The 22,354-nt window shown below is 43.7% G+C and overlaps 1 protein-coding gene across 6 annotated transcripts in view; it reads left to right on the top strand.

Moving 5' to 3' along the window:
* KIF13A (kinesin family member 13A) overlaps positions 1–22,354 on the top strand; it is a 758,668-nt gene that overhangs the window by 714,676 nt on the left and 21,638 nt on the right. For all 6 annotated transcript variants that reach the window (XM_085607091.1, XM_085607090.1, XM_085607089.1 and 3 more), the window contains one exon: positions 15,488–16,541. In XM_085607091.1, coding sequence (XP_085463217.1) covers positions 15,488–16,541 — 1,054 coding nt within the window. The remainder of the gene's footprint in view (positions 1–15,487; positions 16,542–22,354) is intronic.

Raw genomic sequence — 22,354 nt, 5'->3', positions numbered from 1 at the left:
GCTCTTGGGATGAAGAAGAGCTCAATAGTGGGAGGTGCAAGTGCAGCATGGTGCCACAGCAGGAAGCGGATGTAAGGTATGGGTTATCAGGCTAGTTGTTCAAATAAAATTTAAAAAATGTTAGTCAACATCTGTTCAAAGATGACACATCGTCAAAATGTAAGTACTTAGACAGAAGGATTTATGACATGATTTTTTTTTTTTTTTTTTTTTGAAACCGTTTATTACAAGTCTCAAGAATATACAAGTATGGGCCTACAACCTTCCGGCCGGCCGCTAGTAATGATAGGAGCATAAGACATACATTTATAAAACACGTGGCGTTGCAGAGGAGCATGCTCAGGAGGTAACAACGTCATAAGCCACATCAGCCGATTTATGACATGATTAAAGTGAAATGTAACATGACATATAATTGCATATATCCTCTAACCCTATATGTATCTCGGGCCTTGAGTGAGTCTTACTTCCTTTTGACTAGGCGGTCCAGATGTACCAGTCTTGCACAGAATAATTTTGGACAGAGGAATCACTTTTAGATTTAAGTTGTGCTCAAATCTCTAACACTAAAATACCCTGGGGCACAGTGTAAACAGTGCTAGGTATTTACCTTGTTTGGATATATGCAGGACTAGAGAGACTTCTGAAATTCATATCTACATTTTGTGTGTGTTTATGTAGGTATGCTTCTTCTCACAAACTCTTCATCATATAACTATTGCCACGTACTAGACTAAAGCCTGAAACCTTTTCCCCCAGCAATAACTCTTCAGCTTCACCAATTGGCTCCATGCACCTTCAACTGTGACTCCATACTCCAAAATATGATGTCATTGGAATATGTAAGGAGCCACCCAGAATGCTGGCGTAATTTTCAGTTCTTTCACATCTCATTAACCAAATTCTGGAGCTCTTCTTGGAGGTTCATTGTGAAATTGCTCCTCTTTTGCAGCGACTAGTTCAGAGGTTTCCTCCGAAGGTTTCAGGGTTAAAATGTTGTTGCCTATGCCATAAGAAGCTTTGTCTGTTGGATCGTCTTGATATCTGGATGTGATGTCTAGGATCCTGACCCCTCGGCCTGCAACACTTGTTCCTTGTGGCACCCAAAATCCATCAAAGAGCAAGATGCCAAGTTGTTCTGATGGATAATTTTAATCTCCGATTCCTCACCTGTAGAATATTCCCCAGGTGCCAGACTGGATGCGGAAATTTTCAAAGCAGAGTTCCCGCACACTGCTAGCTGGCACATTGCAGCTCCATGTTAACTTGATTCTTCTTCGGAAGTAATGGAGTGGAGCTGCATATAAGCACATGTCAACGTCATTTGTTTTTCCTTTCCATACCTTTGAATGTGGATCTGTTGCGCCACAACTTTTTATCCATTAACCAACTCCTTTAAAAATTATTTTCCTTGGACAAGAGCAAATTTGTCCCCTATGAAGACAGCAGGAATGACACCTCTAATACGTCCTGCGCCAAGTCGAAGGGCGGTTTTGTTCCAACTCTCGAAGCCACTCCTTGGACAAATCCTCATTATGTTCGAAGTCGTCTGGTAAGGCCAAGAAGAAACGCAAGAAGGCGAAGTGGGTCAACCTCATCCCTATCCTAAGAGAAGCTGGTAGGACATTAAGGTCTCATCTGATCCCGATTGCCGAGCCAATCCCACTACTGGCCCACTTGTGCCCTTATTTCCTCGTGCCATCGCTGATGCCTCAGCATGTTGGACCTCAAGGAAGCCATGTCTCATATTTCTGGCACTTTTCTGGTTCTCTCTTATGTGCTTTTGGGCCTCAAGGATTTGCAGTGCCTCCAGCCTGGTTACTGTTGGCAGATAGGTCCTCAGAACCATCTGTGCCCCTAGAACCTCCCTCAAATTTGAGTTGCTGATTTCCACTCCATCTCTGAGATCCTTTTCGGTTCTTTCTGCACATGTGCCTGGTCTGAACCCTTTTCCCCATTTAATAAAGCTGTGACTGACACCCGTATGATTACTTGGACAAAGTCCTGTTCTTGCCTACAAGACAAACAAGCAGGTGACCAGGTACTATAGACCGGCACCAAGTGACCCAGACGTTCTTGCGCAACACCCAAGTCCTGACAGTTTGGTTTTCCAAACTTCCACCTGTAAGATTAACCCTAATGCGTTCCCTACAACCGTTCTGGACAGGGAGTCCAAAAGTATTGAGGCATTCAGAAAGTGAATGTTCCTCTACACCAGCTTGGCATTGTGATCAGTTAATGCTGTCTGCCCATTAGCGTGTGTTATACACACCCTCTTTAGGATTTGGTTAGTGAGATCTTGCTGGCAGTCCTAGAGAAGTTTTGGCCTCCTTGGCTCACACCATTAAAGATGGTCAAGATGCAGCAAAGTAGGTCATCCGGGATAGCTTGGATACTACTAACCGCTTGTGGTGTACTAGTGTAGTGCTCCACCATCACATGTGAATGAGTTCCACTGGCTTTTCTGGGGATATGCAGGGACCTCTGATGGGCAAACCTTTTGATGGGTCCTGCCTTTTTGGCATAAAGTCTCATTCTGCCCTAGAGTGCTTCACAGAAAGCTGATCCACTGCATGCTCCTTGGGCCTGCCTACTGCTGCAAGGCAATTTTCTAAACAGTTTTGCGCCTTCCAAGGCTACTCCAGAGGCCTGGAGTATAGGTGCCTCCAAGCTCCGCCACCACCAGAGAAGGGGTGAGGACGTTGATCAGACAAACTTTGTGCAGGCCACCAGGGACACCATTGTGCTCAGCCCCTCCATCTCTGCAGCATCAGCCTCCAAGCCACTTTAGCTGACCCTTAGCGGCTCACAACTGCCCTGTGGGAGACCGGATCAGACATTTTAATTCCAGGGTGACTGATTATCACATCCAACAGATGAATCCTCCAGATTGCCCATCAGAGCTATGTCCAATCATTCCTTTCCGATCCACCTCAACTTTTTCCCACATCAGAGTGGCTTTCAGATGAGCACCTCTCCATCTAGTTGCAAGAGGTGCAGGCTCTATTAGCCAAAGGGGTATCAAGAGGTTGCCACCCTTGGAATTACAGATGTGTTGCTGTGCCTGCATTTTCCTTAAGCCAACTATGGCCACCTTTGTCCTGTTTTATTTGCCCTTGTATGCCTTCCTCCAGGAGTACAAATTCAGAATGATTACTTTAGGTGCCCTGGATCCAGGTCACTTGATGGTTGCCTTGAACCTGCAGGATGTGTATTTTCATGTGCCCATCTTGTAGTTCCACATACGTCCTCTGCTGTTCAAGGTCAACCCGGGTTAAGGGTCAGTCAGGATCATTTTCAGTTTCCCATGCTCTGCTTTGACCTTCGCAGAGCCCATGGGGAGTTCACAAAAGTGATGGTGGATGCCACTGCACATCTTTGGAGGCTGGGAATACCGTTTCCCCCCTACCTTGATGACTGGTTGCTGAAGGCGAGCTCACCACTGTCGGCCATAGCCCACCTACAGGCAACCTCCTGACATCCTTGAGGTTCTTTGTCAGTGAGTCAAAGATGCATCTGACTCTTCAACCAAAGCTTCAATTTATTGGAGCTTTTCTGGCTACAGTCCTATTAAGAGCCTTTTCTGTATCGCAATGAGTCTAGGACATTTGGGCTATGATCCCGATGTTCCATCATCTGTCCTGGATCTCAGTGAGAGTGGCTCCGAGACTTTGTAAACTGTGGACTTCATGCCTCTTGCATGTCCCCTGCACCAGGTGGCATGTGTGGCTCTGCAGTGTCACCTGCAGTCTCATTGGGCTCAGACCCAAGGAAAGCTGTCAGATGTCATCCAGATTTTGCAGACTGCAAAAGATCTGCAGTGGTGGCTGCTCCACAGCATCCTGACCAGCGGCAGACCCCTCTTCCTTCCCAAAACAGAGCTGATGGTGGCTCAGCATCCCTGCTGAGTTGGGGGAAGTCATCTGGGAGAGGCAGAGATGAGAGGACTCTGATCTCTAGGGTAAATCCAGCTTCCCATAAAACTGTTAGAGCTGCAAGCTACATCTGCTTAACGTTGAAGACTTTCCTTACTATCTATCAAGGGAAGGCTGTTTTTTCATATACCACCGCCATGTGGTACTAGAACAAGCAAGGTGGAGTGGAGTCCTGTACCAAGAGGCATTGCAGCTCTGTAGTTGGTTGGAATATCAGGGCTTTCGTTGATGGTTAGCCATCTGGCAGGAACTTTGATAGCCATGGTGGATTACGCCTAATAGATTGCAAATGACTGTTGCATCCCGAAAGGATGCATGACATCTTCCATCACTGGGGAGAGCCCTGGCTAGATCTTTTCACCATCATCAGAGACATGTCAAAACATAGGCTCATTGGAATTCCCCAAAAAGGCTTTCAATTACTCACATTCAGGCTAGATTGGAGCACAGGACATCTATATGCCTTTCTGTCTCTGCCTCTTTTGTCCTGAATTGTAAGGAAGATCAGGAACGACCGGGCCCAAGTTATGCTAGTGGGCCCGGATTGGTCTGGAAGATTGTGGTACCCAGAACATCTGTGCATGAGCACTTGGCTTCTAATCGGGCTACAGCTGCAAGAGGATCTTCTGTTGCAGCAGCAGGGCAGGGTTCTGCACCCATACCTGCGTAATATACCCCTCAGTGCTTAGAAGTGAAAAATGGCATTTGACTCCATTTAATCCGACACTTGCGATCATGAATTTAATCCCAAAGTCCAGGTGTCCTTCTACAAAGTCCGTCTATGCTTTAACAAATTTGTGGCCTGGTATGACATCCACAACACAGACCCCTAGCTGATGGAGACTTCTAGCTGCAGATTCCTTACCTTAGAATAGTCCCCAGACATCAGATGGGATCCTGAAATCTTAGAGCTATCCCCTTGTGCACTGGTAGACGATGTTGTTCACTTCTGTGTGGCATTGATGGTGCTGGAAGTGATGTGTGCAATTCCTATATAGTCGCCACCCCAGTGTACTGACCTCAGTTCCTTCTTTTCCATGCCATCAGCGCAGATCTGGAAGATCTCTCCACAGTAATTCTTCAAAACATTTTGTCAAAGTTTAGTGTGCCTTTGTCCTTTCCCATTTTTTCAGAGATGTCCTTGAAGAAACCGACTAGGTTCAAACATTGTGGTGCCTGTCACAGACAGATGTCTATGACAGACCCCTACTTGGTGTGTCTGTGGTGCCTGGAGCGAGGCCACGGCTGCACATTCTGTGCAGAGTGCAATACCACGAATCCCAAGGCCATACACGAGCAGGCCAAGAGGCTTTTGGCTGCTTGCCAAGTGGCTGTGCCACTCCAGTGCCCGTTCACAAGGGAGGTCTCAGGACTGCTCCTGGAATCGCATGCTAATATTTTAATCATGATCATGGACTTCTTTTGCAATGGTGGTCCGAATGCAGCTGAGGTCCTTGATCTGCAGCTGCCCATAGTCGAGGTCAAGACCAATATCCAGTGGCAGCTCCTCCGCTTAGACATTTTTTTACAGTGGAAAAAGGAAAAATAAAATGATAACACTACTTTATCATTTTATTTTCCCTTTGTCATACAGCTTTATGGGTTGGGACGGGCTTGGCTGTCGTCACAGCCAGCAGGGTCAGGAATGGTGGGAGCATAATGGTTTGGCCGGCCCCGGGCCTTCTTGGGCTGCCAAACAGCCCTGCGCACCTTGCATGTTCCCCACCAAGCTGCATTCCACATCCTGGTGGGAAACATGAGCAGCCTCCCTGTCCCCGTTTGAGCACCGATCCACTGCGCTCAGACCAATCACAGAGCTGCATTGCAGCATTTTGATTGGGTTTGCAGAGCCTGTGCTTCCTGCTTCAGAGGACGAGGCGCGGCAGTGGTCTGGAGCACGATAAGTCACATTTTAATTTATTTCTCAACCCCTTTCCCCACCCGTCCTACTCAGTGGCAGCTGCACCTGCCAATATCTTAACAGCGTGCTTCATCCCTGGGTGTTCTCATCAGAACCCTTACTCCCCTTTACTGAAATCCTCAAAGATATTTTGCTCCCACCTGGGCCAAGCCCTGCGCTGGCACTCCTGTGCACAAGATCATTGCCCGCCATCACCCTGCTCCTGGTTGGCTGAGGTAGGTACCTTAGGCCAAGTAGGGATCCACGTTCCAAGGTCAGGGAAAGGAAGGTCACCTTTTTAGATAGCCCCGCTCACCCCCTCTGTAGCTTGGCATGAGCAGCCAGGCTTATCTTCGAGGCAAATTTGTAAAGTATTCGCAACCACGCTCACAATAATCCAATGATGATACCACAAATAGACTCCACACGAGTTTTGTGAAAACGAGTATCAACTTTATGTAAAAAGATATACGATAACACCACACAATATAAAACCAACATATGAGGTTGTGTAATATTTCTCCTGGCTGGTTGTTAGGCCAGCCAGCCCTTGTAAGTTCTGGCGATATCAATGAGCACTTCTTAACATTCTCCTGTACTCCTAAAATCATATCATACAGTCGTAATGCTAGAATCAGATACTTTTGCAATGTAATAATACTGTCATGCATAACGTAACAATCGGGCACTTTGCAAGATCATATAATGCAATGCGTGATACCCCCACCAGATATGTCGTTCAGCAAAAGTAAGGCAATGCATATACACTAATCAGGTAATTTGTTATGCAGGAGAAATGCAATGCGCAATACGCTAATCAGGTAGATCGTTATTCAGAAACAATGCAATGCGTCATATGACAATCAGGTAGTTCGTTATGCAGATAAAAATGCCATGCGTCATACACTAATCAGGTAGTTCGGTTTGCGGGAATAATGCAATGCATAATACTCTAATCAGGTACTCCGTTATACAGAAATGATGCAATGTGTAATATGACAGTCAGGTACTCCCTTCTTCAGAAATGGAATAATGCGTAATACACTCAGGCCCCGATCACCGGGCCTTAGGCGGTCTCTCTGCCACTCACAGTTGCCCCTCACACAGTACGATGTAATCCCAAAGTGCAGCTTCGCACTCCGGCCCCTGTACCACCACTCTTTTGGCGATACAGAGGCTCGTACTGGCAACAAGAGAGAGCGTCCGAGAGCGTCTCCCTCCGAGCCTGTGCCCCGCCCCAGATGTCGACACACGTTACCTGGGGGGTGCAAACTCACTCTCCTCTCCTTTGTCAGCGGCTGGGCCTCCAATGCAGCTTTGTAAAATGGCAACGGCGGCTCGGGCCGGCAACTCCGCTCCTCCGGGACTGCCGGTCTAGGCCGCTTCACTTCCGAAGATCTTAGGCTGCTGAATCTTCCTTCACTCCGGGTGCACCATCACGGGGCACTCCACACACAAGTCTCCTGCTTCACGAAGATCACGCGCACAGCGTCGCTGAGACTCACTTTACTCAGGTGCACACGATAACACGGCAAATCCTCGCGAAGGTCTCACGGTGCACAACGCACCCGCACACAACAGCGTTGAGACTCAATTGGATTCCAGTGCACATGATAACAAGGCCAATCCTCACGAAAGTCTCACGGTGCCCAACGCACCCGTACACAACGGCGTTAAGACTTACTTGGATTTCGGTGCGCACTATCACTGGACAATCCTCACAAAGGGGTTCAGGCTGCACAAAGCGCACGCTCACCGTGTTGCTGATCCTTGCTTGGACTCCAGGTACCCCCGATCACAGACCGATCCTCCTGAAGATCTCAGGCTGCACACAGTGCCACTGAGACTCATTTGGACGCCAGGCGCCTGCGATCACAGGTAGTCCTTACGAGGGTCTCAGACTGCAACAGGCATGCTCACAGAGCGCCGCTGAAACTCTTCTGGAAACTTTTATGTTCCTGTGTTTCTGAACAGGGAGCCAGATCACCTCAAGCCCATAGAGATAGTTACTTCAGGACACAGCACAGCTTAAAGTCCTTCAAGCAGGGGGACACAGCACACAGCAAAGTCCCTTTAGCCTTTCCTTGGTTGAAACAGCAAACTGCAGGCCAGCCCCAGATCACAGAGCAAGAGCAGTCCTATCCAATAGTCTCTTCAGTTGTTTCTTCCTTGGCAAAGGTCCTCTTGACCACAAAGTAGCTCCAGTCTTGTTCACACTTGATCAAGCCATTCTCCAAAGGTCAGGGGCTTCAGTTCTCTTGGTTATACCCCTCAATGGCTTTGAAGTCTTTGTGCTTCAGGGGGCACTGACCCCTGCTCAAACTAGTTCTGGGTGCCTCCCTGCCAGTGACACCTTTCTTCCTTTGATTAGTGGGGGTCTGGATTCTCAATCACTCAGCAGTAGATGGGACAATTGTTTTATAGCAGCAGCCCAGGCCTCTTCACCTCTAGGGGCTTCTCCTCCCCCTACACTCCAGATCAGCCTGTTGATGTCTCACCTCCTCCCCTGGGTCAAGACATTCCCCAGATCCTATCGCTTTCAAATCCAGACAGTCAATCCACAGCCAGGCAGAGACGCACAGAAATGTCGGAGCACAAAAATGCAGCCACTTTTAAAAGAGTGGCTTCTGAACACACAATGCCAAAAACCCTACATAAAAAGATGTGTTATTACATTGTGAGTTCACGCATGCTAAACTTCACCCTTCCATCTTAAGACTTTGGGAAGATAGGCTGGAAAACATATTACACAGCCTTCCCATTCTGTCCTATGGGCAAGATGGCCTTTCCACAGTGAAAAACGAAAAGGAGATTATTTCTCTGTCAGGACATGACACACACCTTAAGACATATCCTAAACTCACATGAACTACACCCTGTCCAGGGGGGACCCCAGACCTACCATAGCGGTGTCTTAGGTGCACAGAAAGGGGAGGGTAAGGTCTGGCATGTGAGTGCACTTGACAGAACAACATGGCAGTCTCACAAACTGCGCTCAGGCCCTGCAATGGCAGGCCTGAGTTCTCTTTTTAAGGCTACTTGTGTGGGTGGCACACATAGTGCTGCAGGCCCACTAGTAGCATTTGCATTACCAGCCCTGGCACACACAGTGCACTTTACTAGGGACTTTACTAGGGACTTTACTAGTAAGGCAAACATAACCAATCATTGACAACCAATTACCATTACTTTATACAGGGAACACTTACACTTTGACACTGGTTAGCAGTGGCAAAGTGTACAAAGCATCTAAGTTGGCAACACCATGTCAGATAAAAGGTCTAGGGGAAAGCAAAAAGTTTAGGGACTTAAGCCAAAAAGGGCCAAGTCAAATAACCACCCTCGCACCCAACATTATCTTCTTCACTGGCTCAACCCCACATTCTCCCTCGACATTGCCACTTCGATCCCTGACGGATATAAAATCACTCACTAAGACCGCACCAACAAGCCGGGAAGAGGAACAGCCATCATCCACAAAGAGACCATATAGTGTACCACCACTAACGACAACACCACCACCCCCATGGAACATCTCAACTTCAAGCTCCACACGGACGACAAGACAACCATCGGAGGCACCCTCGCATACCCTAGGCCCGCGCTCGAGCTTCTGCAACATGAATTGCAGTCTTCATTGCGCCTCAAGCCTTAGATTTGAAGGACTATATCTTCCTCAGCGACCTAAATTTCCACATCTACGACTCCCAACGACAAAACACCGCACACCTCAACAGTATGAGCAGCTTTGGATTGACCCAGATCATGCACGACTCTACACAAACCGCAGAACACTGCACTCTACCCAATTTTCACCTCCAGCAACCACAACAAATACAGCCATGTCACAGCTCATATGGGACCGATCACTCCATCGTCCACATTTAGCATCTCCAACCCCCACACTACCACCACCAGGATGACCAATGCCCCCACCAGAGTTGGAATAAAATCTCAGATACCAGCTGGGCTAATGCCTTCACCTCCAACCTTGCTACCGCTACCAACCATGAACAGGAAGTGAAAAAGTTTAATGCCTGGATCACCAATTGTGCCAACAGCATTGTCCTCATTAAAAGAAATATCAAAAGAAAATCTTCCAAAAAGGCCAGCTGGTACACCCAAGAACTCAGAACAGCTAAATGAGGCGGCACAAAGTTGGAGAGGAGATGGCGCCCCAGCAAGGACACCTCATCATCAGCCGACTGGACTATAACAATGCCCTCTACATAGGAATTGCCGCTCACCTTCTACTAAGACTTTAGACCTTACAGAACGCCACAGCCTTACTCTATCTTTTTTTCCAAGGCACATGCAGGAATATGCCAGAGTAGTCCTCTTTAGGTAAAGAGACCAGCAAGAGATGATCTCCCAAGAGATCTTCCAACTAAAAAACACAATTTAAATGGGAAATCCTTTTCTTTCTTAATTACATTTTTCTGCTTCTGGGACTATTTGGAGTCTCAAAGCCAAACTACCAACTTGGTTGACTCTGACCAGGTCAATGACTTTGGACAACCATTATGAATATCTTCAAGTCATCCACATTACTCTTAGGGCCACTCTTGTGGGTTTAGCAAATCTTGTTGCTCTGAGCATCTAGAGGTTCCAGCTTTGGTGATTTTTAGATGTTTCAAATGAAGATAGTGCCCTCCAGTGTGGCGACTCACATGCGCTCATCACTCATTGTCACATATGTTGCCATCACTGGTGTTGCTCACTGTGCTGATTACAGCCTGTGTACAACTTCGCAGTCAGTGGATATTATCAGAGTGGGAAAAGTAAAATGTCCTAGCTTGCTATGTTGATGAATTTATGGCAGAACACCATCCTAGGTTTAAAAGATTCACCTAGATGGAGGCACTTTTTGGATGCAATTTGGATTATTTTTTCCATGCCACATAAAGATGATCGCTATAGAGAAGGTAATGACTTAGAGGTTTAGAAGCGTGCCTATGCTTACAATATAGATGTTGGCCTTTACCTGAACTTAAAAATGCAAGTGGCCTCAACTTCACTCTGGGTCTCCATCAGAGAAAGTTGGTTTATCTAATTGAGTGGTATGAAAAGCAGCTGAAGCTTTGGAATTTAACTGGTCTGCCAGGTGAAATCTGACATTCTTGCAAACCTCTTCTGCAGGCTTAGATTCTCTGTCACCGTTTACTAAGGCAGTGTAGAAGCCCTTGTGGACTTGCTAGGAGAAACTCTTCTTGTGCCAGACAGTCCACTGGGAAATTACACAATGTAACAGACTTGCGCCTTGTGAGCCGAAGTTTCTGTCATCCAGTCCTTCTGTGCAGTGTCTCTTATGCAAAGCTTAACCCAAATACTTTTACTATGGTCACTGCAGACAAATAGTTTGAGTATGCACTCTATGAAACAAATTGTTTGCCTCTCCGCCTTTATTTCGCTCTGCGAATGCCATATATCCAGTCAGCTAATATAACCATGTCCAGATGGCAAAAGTGATTGTCATCAATCTGCCTGACCACTTGAAAAAGATTTTTTCTGTTAATGTCAACAATGGTTTGGATGCATCCAAACAAATATCAAAGTGCAGACAGGATTCTCCTGACATTGTGGCTCGATCCCTTGCAGCCAAACTTAAATGCATTTGAATGGTTTTTTCAGGAGATGTCTTATCAATCCTCATGGGAATGCCTTTTTTGATGTTGAATGGCTGTTAGTGGAGAAGGCCAACTAGTCCTTGGAATTCTTAAAAAACTGCCACGCCATGGTACATATGCTGGACCTTGCCTCCCCAGTGAATCTGTTGTACCAACAGTACTGAAAATTTGGAGGCTACTCTAGCGCACTAAAGTCTCATCAGTGGCTACCTTAACATTTGGTCTAAACACTCCAACAAATGCATTTGCTCCTTTTTAAGTAGGGTTAAATCTAATGGGTGTCATTATCACAAAAGAAACAGCTGCCATCCAAGTCTGTCTCTGCTGTCTGTAACCTCTTTAACCCCAGCGCCGCCATCTCCCATACCCCCACACACCATCAGCCTCCAGAGGGGGTAGGGTTGGGGTCTCTTTTTTCTTCATCAGTTGAGAGGCTTGCTGATTTATCCAGGTAATCCACAAGTGCTACGTCCTACTGTTTCTATCCATGATGTGCTGTAGGCTCACGCCTCAATTTTGGAGGAAGAAGTTTGTGCTCAACTTAAAAAAAGGTGCCAGAAAGGTGGTGTCCGTGGAGGAAAGGGGCATGGGATCCCCTTTACTTATGGATCCTCAAGAAGGATGGAGGCCTGAGACAATTCCTGGACATTCACCCATTGAACTTTCAATTTCAAAACTTCTGTTCCTGTCCAGGTCTTACTGGCCCGCAGTGCAGGTGATTGGCTAGTGTCTTTGGATGCCCAGGACCTGGATTTTCATCTACCGAATCAACCCGCTCTCAGCCGTTACTTGAAGTTCACTGTTGCATCTCAGTCATTCAAAACATGTTTATTTAGACCTTAGTCTTTTAAACATATTCGTGAGACACAAGATATTTAAATACAAGGAAAACACTTGTTATAAGATGCTGGTATAAAATACAATTCATCAAACGATAAAACATATATATGTCTTCTGAAAACATCATATTGAATTAAAAAAACAACTCCAACCGGGTTAATGAATTTATCTCAAATTAACTGTAAAGGTTTTCGACAGACAATGAAAATAAGCCCCATGCACACGTCGGAACAAGAAATCTCATTTCAGCCAATAATTTTGTTTTCCCCCATCCCTTGTACCATATATTATTAAAATAAGTTTTAAAAAGGTCTTCCGTTGGGATAAAAACCACAGACAATCCACAAGGGTGTGGATTGAATTCCCTTTCATGTTACAGCCACGTTTTCTCTTCATTTAGCAGAATACCATTGCTTCCGGACATCAAAACTTGATTTAACCCACATCTGAATCTCTAGAGACCATCTCATCTCATTGCTGCCAGTTTGCAGTTCTACTATTTGGATTAATGACTGCTCTGCTAGTATTCACAAAGATTATAGCAATTCAGCAGTTTCACTCAGGAGATCAGGAGTCCATGTATTTCCTTACTTGAATGACTGGCTGGTGAAGACAAAGTCTCCTGCATTGATCACAGAATATCTTCAGCACATAATGATTCTTCTTCATGACCCAGAAATCTCATCTCACCACCCCATAGATTAAGTAATGCTAGTCACAGCCCTTATAAAGGTCATTCCTCCTCCTCAGAAGATTCCAGCTACATGGCTTATGATTGATATTTCTGGCACAGACAGTAATTCTGATTTTGCAAGTCATACGCCTGATCTCTTCATGCATTCCGTTGGTGCCATGTGTCAGATAGCAAATAAGATCCCTTCGGTCATGCCTAAGGAAGCAATGGCTCCAGCATCAGGGACACCTTTTGACTTAAGTGCATATTTTTGCCTCTTCGTTCCAGATCTGCATCTCTGGATGTGCCCCCTCGCGCTCCCCCGAATCAGTCCATAGTCATCCCTTCTGTTCTCCTCAATTGCAGGCTACCATGGTTACAGATGCCTCCTCGCTGGATTGGGCGACATCCTGGTGTGTGGCTTTTGGTCCATGATGGAATAGCACCTACCCATAAATATGTTGGAGCTGCAGGCAGTCCGTCTTGCCATGAATGCCTTCGTTCCATCCAGCTCACGGAGTCCTATTCAAGTTCTGTCTGATTATACCACCACTGTACATTAAATCAACAGAAAGCGCAAAGTGGGGTCATGGGACCTACGTTTGCAAGCGATTCGATTGTGGCAGTGATTTAAGAAGTGGATAATTTACCCAGTAGTGGATAATTTTCCCAGTAGCGTCACATCTTGCTGCCACTCTCAGTGTGGGAGCGGAGTCTGAGTCATCTCTCCTTGGAGTGGGACCTTCATCCAGAAGTGATGGAAATAATATTTTCCAGATTGGGGTGTCAATAACTGGATCTCTTCACCGTGGCCCAGAATAGGAAGTGTCCTCAGAATTATGCGGTTCATTGGAACAAGTATGCCCATTGGTGCTAGTCGGAAGGTCTGAACTCCTTTCATTCAAGCCTTTCCCTCTTTTTATGGTTTGCACTGTCTCTTGCCCAGCAAGGCTTAGCAGTGACAACTGAAAGGGTTATTTGTATGGCGTATCTCTGTTCAATTATCTCCCTCCATTGTTTAAGAAGCTTCTAGTGGTATATTTTCTGAATAAGTTGCTTTGCTTGTTTCCCCCTTCTTTGTTTATAGTTCCTCAATGAGATTTAAATCTTGTGTTATTGTTTCTTATGGTATACCCATTCGAACCAATGTGCAGTGGCCAAGTTCTGTGAAACATAGACACTCTGTCTGCCCGCCTTTCAGTCTTTAATTCAGACTAACTGGTCATTCGAACTTTTTCATCTTTCTTAGCAAAAACTGTGTGTGTCTGCCTTTCACATCAGTCAGTCTATCACTCTTCCATCATCATCATCATCATCTTCTCTTCCCATCAAGGAGACCAGCTACATAGAGGGCATAGATTATGATCAGCTGTTTATGGGTTTGCTGGTGTCAAAAAGGTAACCAAGTGCACCATTTGACATTACGATCTGCTATACCTTGTCCAATAAAAACACCTGGTTGCCATTCTGCCCGAGCCAACGCTCCTTCCATTGCTCTTACCATAGGCGTAATGGTGGTTGGCATTTGCCAAACGGCCACAAGTTCATTTTTGCACACTTTGCTAAACATTATTGCCTCACAGTTCATACATGCACTGACAGTTACATTGCCAGAGTTGTTTTTTATGACTTCCTCCGATAGCTGATACTACTCAGCTCCACCTCCCGGAGGGTATTGCTTTGGACTTATTCATAAGGTTAAGAATCTAAGGGAAGAAGTTTCCATCTAAACGTTTTTTCTGCTGAATTCTCCATCTTACCACAAATTCCTCACCGCTTCCTTTTCTCTAGTGTTGTGACTAAGAAGTTCCCGTGGTGAGCAAACATATCATATGCTGTACTGCCACTGTCATTGATACGCTGTCAGTTCTTTTATCTGTAAAATCTATAATGTGTAGAAAAAACACCCTCAACTGAAGCCAGCATGCCAGGTTGCACCTTATAATCTCCAATGTCATCTCAACCTGGGTGGATGAAATTGAGACTGAATGGTGCCACCTAGCAGCACTGTGTAGTTATTGCTGGGGAAGAGTTTTCAGATTCAGTCTGGTTGCAGGAGGACATTCATATGGTAAGGAATCTGTGGATAAATCTAGCATGAGTTGGAAATACTGTTATTGGCAGTAAGTACATTTTTCTTCTTGATTATTTGAAGTATTAGACATCCTTTACCATACCATTTGAAATTGGAAACATCTTATAATATACAGTGCTCAGTATTTTCAGGCATTATGACCATTTGAGCACACTCTGGGAAGCAGTCCATTTGCTTAATCGTTGAAAATTATGTTTAGTGTAGTAAACAAAATATATTTGCACAAGAAACATCTGAAGGCTGCAATATTTAGCATTAATTCAGCAAAAGAATGCATATTTTTCTCATTAGTTCCTTTCAATGGGATAAACTGAGTGACATCAGAATCGGAGCAGGTGCATGCTTTCATTTAATGAATAACAAATGGGTGGAGTGTTCAGTAGAAAGTATATTTACACCTTTTTACTATTTCCATAGGATTCAGAAGAGGAGGACAATGAGCTTGAAGGCATAAGCAAGAAAGCAATCGACGGACACGGTTTTCAGAGTTTGCGGACTTACGTGCCTGAAGAGTTTGCTGACTTTGGTGTTTACAATGCTAGCCTGGAAAACAGGGACTGGTTTTCCTCCAAAGCAGACTTCATAAGCTCTCGTGTTCTGGAGAAGGATGTATCTCGTAGCCCGACCACTAGCAGTATTACCAGTGGCTATTTTTCCCACAGTGCCTCAAATGCCACCCTGTCTGACATGCTGGTGCCCTGCAGTGATAGCAGTGAACAATTAGCGAATCAGATGAGGTCGGACTCAGACCCCAGCGATGTTTCAGGACGTTCCGTGGCACAGGACTTAAGGAGTTCTTTGCTTAAGGAGAGTACAGATTTGGCAGGGGTCTGTGGAAAGGAAAATACAGACCTGACTTCACTCACAGAAAAAAGTGCCTTAGAAAAAGATATTACAATGTCCCAGTATTCCACACAGAGTACTGTAAAATACCTTCATAGAACTGACTCATTTTGTTCTCTTGACTCCCCACCTAGGACACACTTAAGTAATCCTGTTGACTTTTCATGTCGTGAAGCAACTGTGGAGTGCGTATCAGACATTCTAGAAGACCATGCTTTCACAGAGTTTATGGGGGTGGATGAGGGTAAAGATTTGGAGCACTGTGGCACACCACCCGTTCATTCTACTTGTTCCTCTAATGGAGAAAAAAGTAGGGATCCTGCTGAGGTGACACGTTTGTCAGATTTAACTGATGATGCATGCAAACCAGAGGAACAGCCTTCTTCTTTCTGCTGCCAGGATCATGCAGACTCCTATCCAGGTGAAGATCTATTGGGGAAGAACCATCTGGATGCTTCAGACAGCGAGGACTGTGCTTTTGCAGAGCACACACATACTTTACCTAGCTGGGTGGCAATCGGAGAGCAAGTTTGTATTGGAAATAACAAAATTGGAACAGTGAGATACGTTGGCCCTGTGGATTTTTCTCATGGAACGTGGGTTGGAGTTGAACTTAATGGTCAATTAGGTAAGAGAAGGGTTGATTTTCTATTTTTTGCTGTTGCAGCTGATGTTTGTTTTTTTCTATTCCATCTTTCATTGATTCTTCTATTGTATTTGCCTGAGCTTCGGCTCAAGGTAGTTTATTTTTGCACAACAGGCCGAACTTTGCTTGTTAGGCAGTGTATTCAATGTATCCTTTCTATGGTCATTACTCTATATATATATAATCCAACACTGTCTCTCTCACACACACACACACACACTCTCGCACTGTTCTGGGTACCCCATATATAAAGCCAGTTCCTTCCTGGAGCCTTATGCTTGTAATCAGATAGGAGGTTACCTGAGGACAATAAGAGTTAAAGCATTTGAATAGATTCAAGCATAGTGTTTGAAGAAAGGCATTGTGCAGAAGTCACAATAACTTACATTTTATTCTTACCGCCAGGAAACAAATGTAGTGAAACAAAGAACAGGGGCATTATGCGGTTCCTACCAATTTAGTAGGACTGTGTATTAGGTCAACAAAACTTGATAATACAGAGACTGAGTCTTCTTGCATAATCAGTAAATGTTGGTTTGACTAGCTCACAGAACATCATCTAAACCCCCTAACCCTACAGAGTTATAGATGTTGTTGGTAACCTCGAACATGACGACTCCGATTCCAGATATAACCCTATATCATTTGTCGCTTTTGGACGCCCAAGTTGTCACAAAGAAAAGATATGAGAATACATTTTCAAATATTTATTGAAAGGATCTGATCCTTGTAAATAGAACATGAGTTGTGATTGTTAGATAGATGAAACACAACATTGTTTTAGGCATTATTAGAATGTTGAAAAACACAAACCATTCAACTATGTTAATTATTCCTAATATTACTCACTCCTGCGCATCACTAATACCTCTACACTGAAGAGAGCATATTGTGGATACCCTTCTGGCAGGCCTGCTGGAATGATCTAACCCCACACCTTGCTATAATGTGTCAGGAAGCCGGCCTCAGTGCATTAACAAACACTCCCCATCCGAGTGGGCAGGCCTGCGCACTTCTCTGGCACGGCTATCTTACTTCTCAGGATGACGGTCAGGGCTTGCAGAGCTGCATCTCAGGCATAGCAGCTTCCATGATATCTCCAGTGTGAAGTTCCTCTCACTGTTTTCCGCATGGACATAGTTTAAATAATAAAACACCATTTATCATACTGTGCCAGAGGTGCATAACAACATCATTAGTTAGTCTGGGGAGAAAGAACCTTCTCCTGTGAGCACAAAAATAAAATCATGGGCATTGCATTCTATTATGTGTCACCCTGGAACTAATTGTGCAGACTACAGGGCGACTACCGGGAATAAATATGTTTGTGGCACATTCTCGTATTAGGGTAAAACCTGTGTAAAGCACCATTAGAAAAAGATGCTACGTTAACAAAGGGAAGCTAAAATGAAGACTAAATGAAATCTCTACAACAAAACATTTTTAATAAAATGATGGTAAACAGCAGGGTTTGTTACTTCCTACAGGAGGTCAATTTAAGATTGGGGATTCCTGACTGAGAGGTAAATGCATTAGTTCTCCCACCAGAAGAGGGCAGAGGTTTGCTAAAAGAATAGAAAGATAGGCTGTGATGAAGTTGGAGTTAAATTGTCTTTACAATTGCTTTGATCTGGGGCAAGAAGTTTAAGCTACATTCAAACGTATCCCAAGTGTTTTGGCTGGGTTAAAGAAAGTGCTAAACAGGCTGCCATTCCAATTCCCAAACTGTGAGTTCCGTGATTATGCACAGCATATGAATCTCTATAGGAAATAAGTTGCAAAATTAAAGTTACAGGCAAGGAACTTGTTTCTTTTTCTGTGCCCGTCAGCAGTAGCTCATCCATTTGGACCGATTAAGTTGGGAATGAGTAGGTCATCCTTTTCTGAGTTGCAATCAGAGACCAAGGTTAAGCAGTTGTAAGCCATGTAGTTATGCAGCAGTTGAAGCAAGAAGGCTTATGCTCATGCCAGATTTCATCATTTTCCTTGCTCCCCCTTGCCATTTTCTGTACAAATGTTAGGGCCCCCACCTCCTCTGCCGCAGATGTTCCGGGCCATCACCACTGAGTTCCAGGATTGCAACAGTAGTCACATTTCGTTCCAGAGATCTGCCAAGAAACTAGAAAGTGCCATTAAATATGGGCCACCTGCCGGTACAGCTGCTTTCCTCCCCTCACGCGCCGGCATAGTTTATGAATATCTCCTCTGTAATTTTGCTGTGTATTAAATCAACAAAGGATAACCAACTGTAATTCATGAATGTCCTTGTTAAAATGACGTATGACACGAGTCTCTTGTTTTTCCATACAGATGAACCCTTGACTTAGTTTATGTGGCCACGACGGTACTTTATATTGCTTGTTAAAAGAAACCGAGTGCAAATTGATTGGCATATTGAGTGACATATTGAGTGACATACTGATTGACATATTCTATGTTGTCATTTTACGCGTGCAGTTTTCCTCACATTCCATTATAATCCATTTACCAGTCATGTCGGAAGAGAGAGCTGCTTACCATATGCAATTGATGTTTTTTTAAATCAATACCCATTGTGTTCCACAGTATGTAATAGTGTAATAATGAGGAAGAAAGCAGCTGTTATAACTGTATATTAATGTGATACATCCACCCATATATAGCAAGTATATTTATTGAATATGATTAGTTGAAATCATTACAAAGACTGAAACATATAAATAGTTAAACACATAAAATACGTTGTATAATACATAAAGTTCTGTTTTCTAGTGCAAATCCTGCCTTTTCAAATATACAAACAGGTCTTTATAGAACAATGGGTGTTATAGTATTTGATTCTCTTCTAATTTAGATATCCAGATAGAAATTGAATTTGAGTCTCTTAAGAATTGGGCTGACTGGTGTAACTCAGTGGTTTTCTCAGCATTTAAGGAGTACTACAATGCATCCATGCATCTTGTGATGCCATGTGTAAGAAAAAAAATTGTTGTAGGAGCTTTGTCTTTCAGCACTCACTCTTGGGCAGCAACACAACAAATGCAAGATTGTCTTCGACTTTTAGTTATAGAGCCTGCAGCGTACACTGTCATTTCATGCAGATGGAATGCACATTGTATTCTATCTGATTAGTTAGTATATCTTATAATTCCATTAACAAACCATCATCCCTAAACTTTAAATTCAGTGAGGCCAGCAGCTCATGCGGTTAATTTCAGATGTTCATGTTGCCCTAGGACTGTTTTGGAAGAATTATCTACCCAGATTATAGCCATTTCCAAGTCCTTGACTGCACAATCTTAATATTTTGCCATGGGATTTGAAAATGAGTTATACACCTGAATAATCATCTGTAGCACTGTCTTTATTGAACCATGTTTCCCTTTCTAAGTTGATGATATGTGACGAAGGCTGCCTTACATGTAAGATCCTGTTTCAGTAGCCCAAAGTCCAGGTGTTTCCATTATCTGTAAATGCTCTGAGGAAAGTGAAAAACCTTTCTAAAGGTCTTACATTGTAGCAGGCCAAGAGTGTGGGGCATGTCTGTCTTGAAAGGTGCATTGACCGCAGGACAAAGGTGGTAAAAGTTTGGCCTTGATTACATTCAGGACTTTTTTTTTTTTTGCAGAGGGGCCTTGCCTTGTGTCTAGATAGTGTGGTAGGGCAATACTATTATTTTTATGATTGAAAAATGGTATCTCAGCGAAAGTTTACGTCAGCCAAAGAAAAGTAATTATATGATGACACATAGCTCACTGAGAGATAGTCTAAGTGCCATGCCTTGTTTGCCTTCCTGTTATCTGTTATATATATATATATATATATATATATATATATATATATATATATATATATATATATATATATATATATATATATTCTTTTTTTTTTTAAATACTTACATTATGGACTGATTAGTGACTAGTTTGTTAAATTCATTTTATATAAGTAGTTTGTTTAAATCTCTTGGAAGGCCTTTTGCAGTTTCATCTAGAGATTGCTAAGTAGACAGCATTCTGAAAAATATTTATTTTTGTTGACCTATTATTGATGTAAGAAACCTAGCATTACTGAAGGCTGTGCAGATGTAAACTACGCAAAGGTTGACCAGTAAGGGTGCCAGAATTCACAGTTGCTTAAGACCTTTATTTATTTTGATTCATGTGATCAATCACTCACCTGAACTCTGACCCAAGTATTTGATCTGAGAGCTTTTTTCATAAGATGTGCCAATCTTCCCAATCAAATGCTGCTGAATAATCAATGAAACTCACTATAGGGGAGACCCTTTTAAATGTACTACTTGTTTGTCCTTAAAAGTCAGTGCTACGTTATCTTCTGTACTGCAATTAGGCATTAAGCCTCTTCGGAAAAAAGGAATAGCTTGTTCCTGCTCTGCCCATTCTACCAGACCACTTAAAAGAATCCAGCTATTGGCCTTGGCCGCAGTGTCGAAGACAGCAATCAAGCGATAGTCAGCAGGTTTAGATCTGCTTCCCTTTTTAAGTAAGGGATGTATAATGGTATCTCGCCACAAGTTGGGCACTGAGGTCTAGTGAAATGAGGCTTCGTAAACTGTTGTTGAGCAGCGTCCCCAAGCTAAATCTGACTTATAAAGTGACCCTGGTACCCTAGGACTGAGTACCTCTTTAGAGTTACACTTTTTGAGTGCCAACTTAGAATACGTCATACTTATTCTCTTATTGGGGTTATTAACCATTCATAGCTATCCGCTAAGTTCTTTTATGGTTGGTGAATGTGTTTGGTGTAAAGCTGTTAACACAGTCATTTTCCTTTGCGTAGTATAGATTACTGGTGTAGCTCTCCCAAATTTAGAACACGTACTCCATTTTAAATGGCAGGACCATCAGCAGCCTCCGATTGGTTAATATACTGCCTAAACTTACTTTAATCCCCTTAGCCTAAGCAACTTGTGCACCAGCTCCCACTGATCGAGTACTCTTTTCCTCCCATAACGTTTTCTTGCTAATTGTTTTTGCATGAAGTAATTTAGATAAAACCTCTAAATCATTGTGTTTTTATATAATGTGTGCAAGACTATCAGGTAAAATCTTCTTTTTTTTTTTTTGGGCAAGGAAGCATCAGTAGTTGGGGTTAAGTGACCTATGGCTTAGTGTTTGCATTTTTTTGTCTATTGTGTCAATTAAGGAATCAAATGCTAGAGGGTCAATGGAATAGAAGTGTCGTGGGAGTTGACAAGGCTATTCAGTAACAGAGAGATTTGCATTCTTTTAAGCATTGTAGATGCGCACTACTTTTTAGTTGTCTCACGCCCTCCAAGTCACCAGTATTAATGGGATCCTCCGCTCACGCAAGTGTTGCTGCCCAAATAAATAAAACTGCAAATATAACAAACACGTAAGAGTATAAACGTAGTTCATACTTTCAAAGAACTCAAACCGAGGTCTTATTCTTTACAAATATATCGCATCACAGTAGCAATTGATTGTGTACCAAATGTTAAAAAGTGATTCAAAGGCTGAAACAACAACGTGCAAGTTTTTGTACTATAAGACACCGATAACACTTCCATGCTGCAAGACGTAGGGGCAACAAAAATGGAGATGCAATTTGTTTATCTGTACTTTAGTTGCAGTGACATATCTCATTAAAAGTGTTGCACTTAATCATGTTTATTTGTGCTACCTTGGCACGTACCACAAACACATCATCAGAAAACGTGTCCTTGTCCGATACCGTTAAGGCGACCACGCGGCCACAAAACAAGGGAGGGGGGGGGGGGGGTGAGGCCTTTTATTACTGCTGACCTATGACCTGCCCAAAAAAAAATTCCC

The sequence above is a fragment of the Triturus cristatus genome, chromosome 5_2, assembly GCF_964204655.1.
Source record: "Triturus cristatus chromosome 5_2, aTriCri1.1, whole genome shotgun sequence".
Classification (NCBI taxonomy): Eukaryota; Metazoa; Chordata; class Amphibia; order Caudata; family Salamandridae; genus Triturus; species Triturus cristatus.
This window is presented reverse-complemented; position numbering and strand designations above follow the sequence as displayed.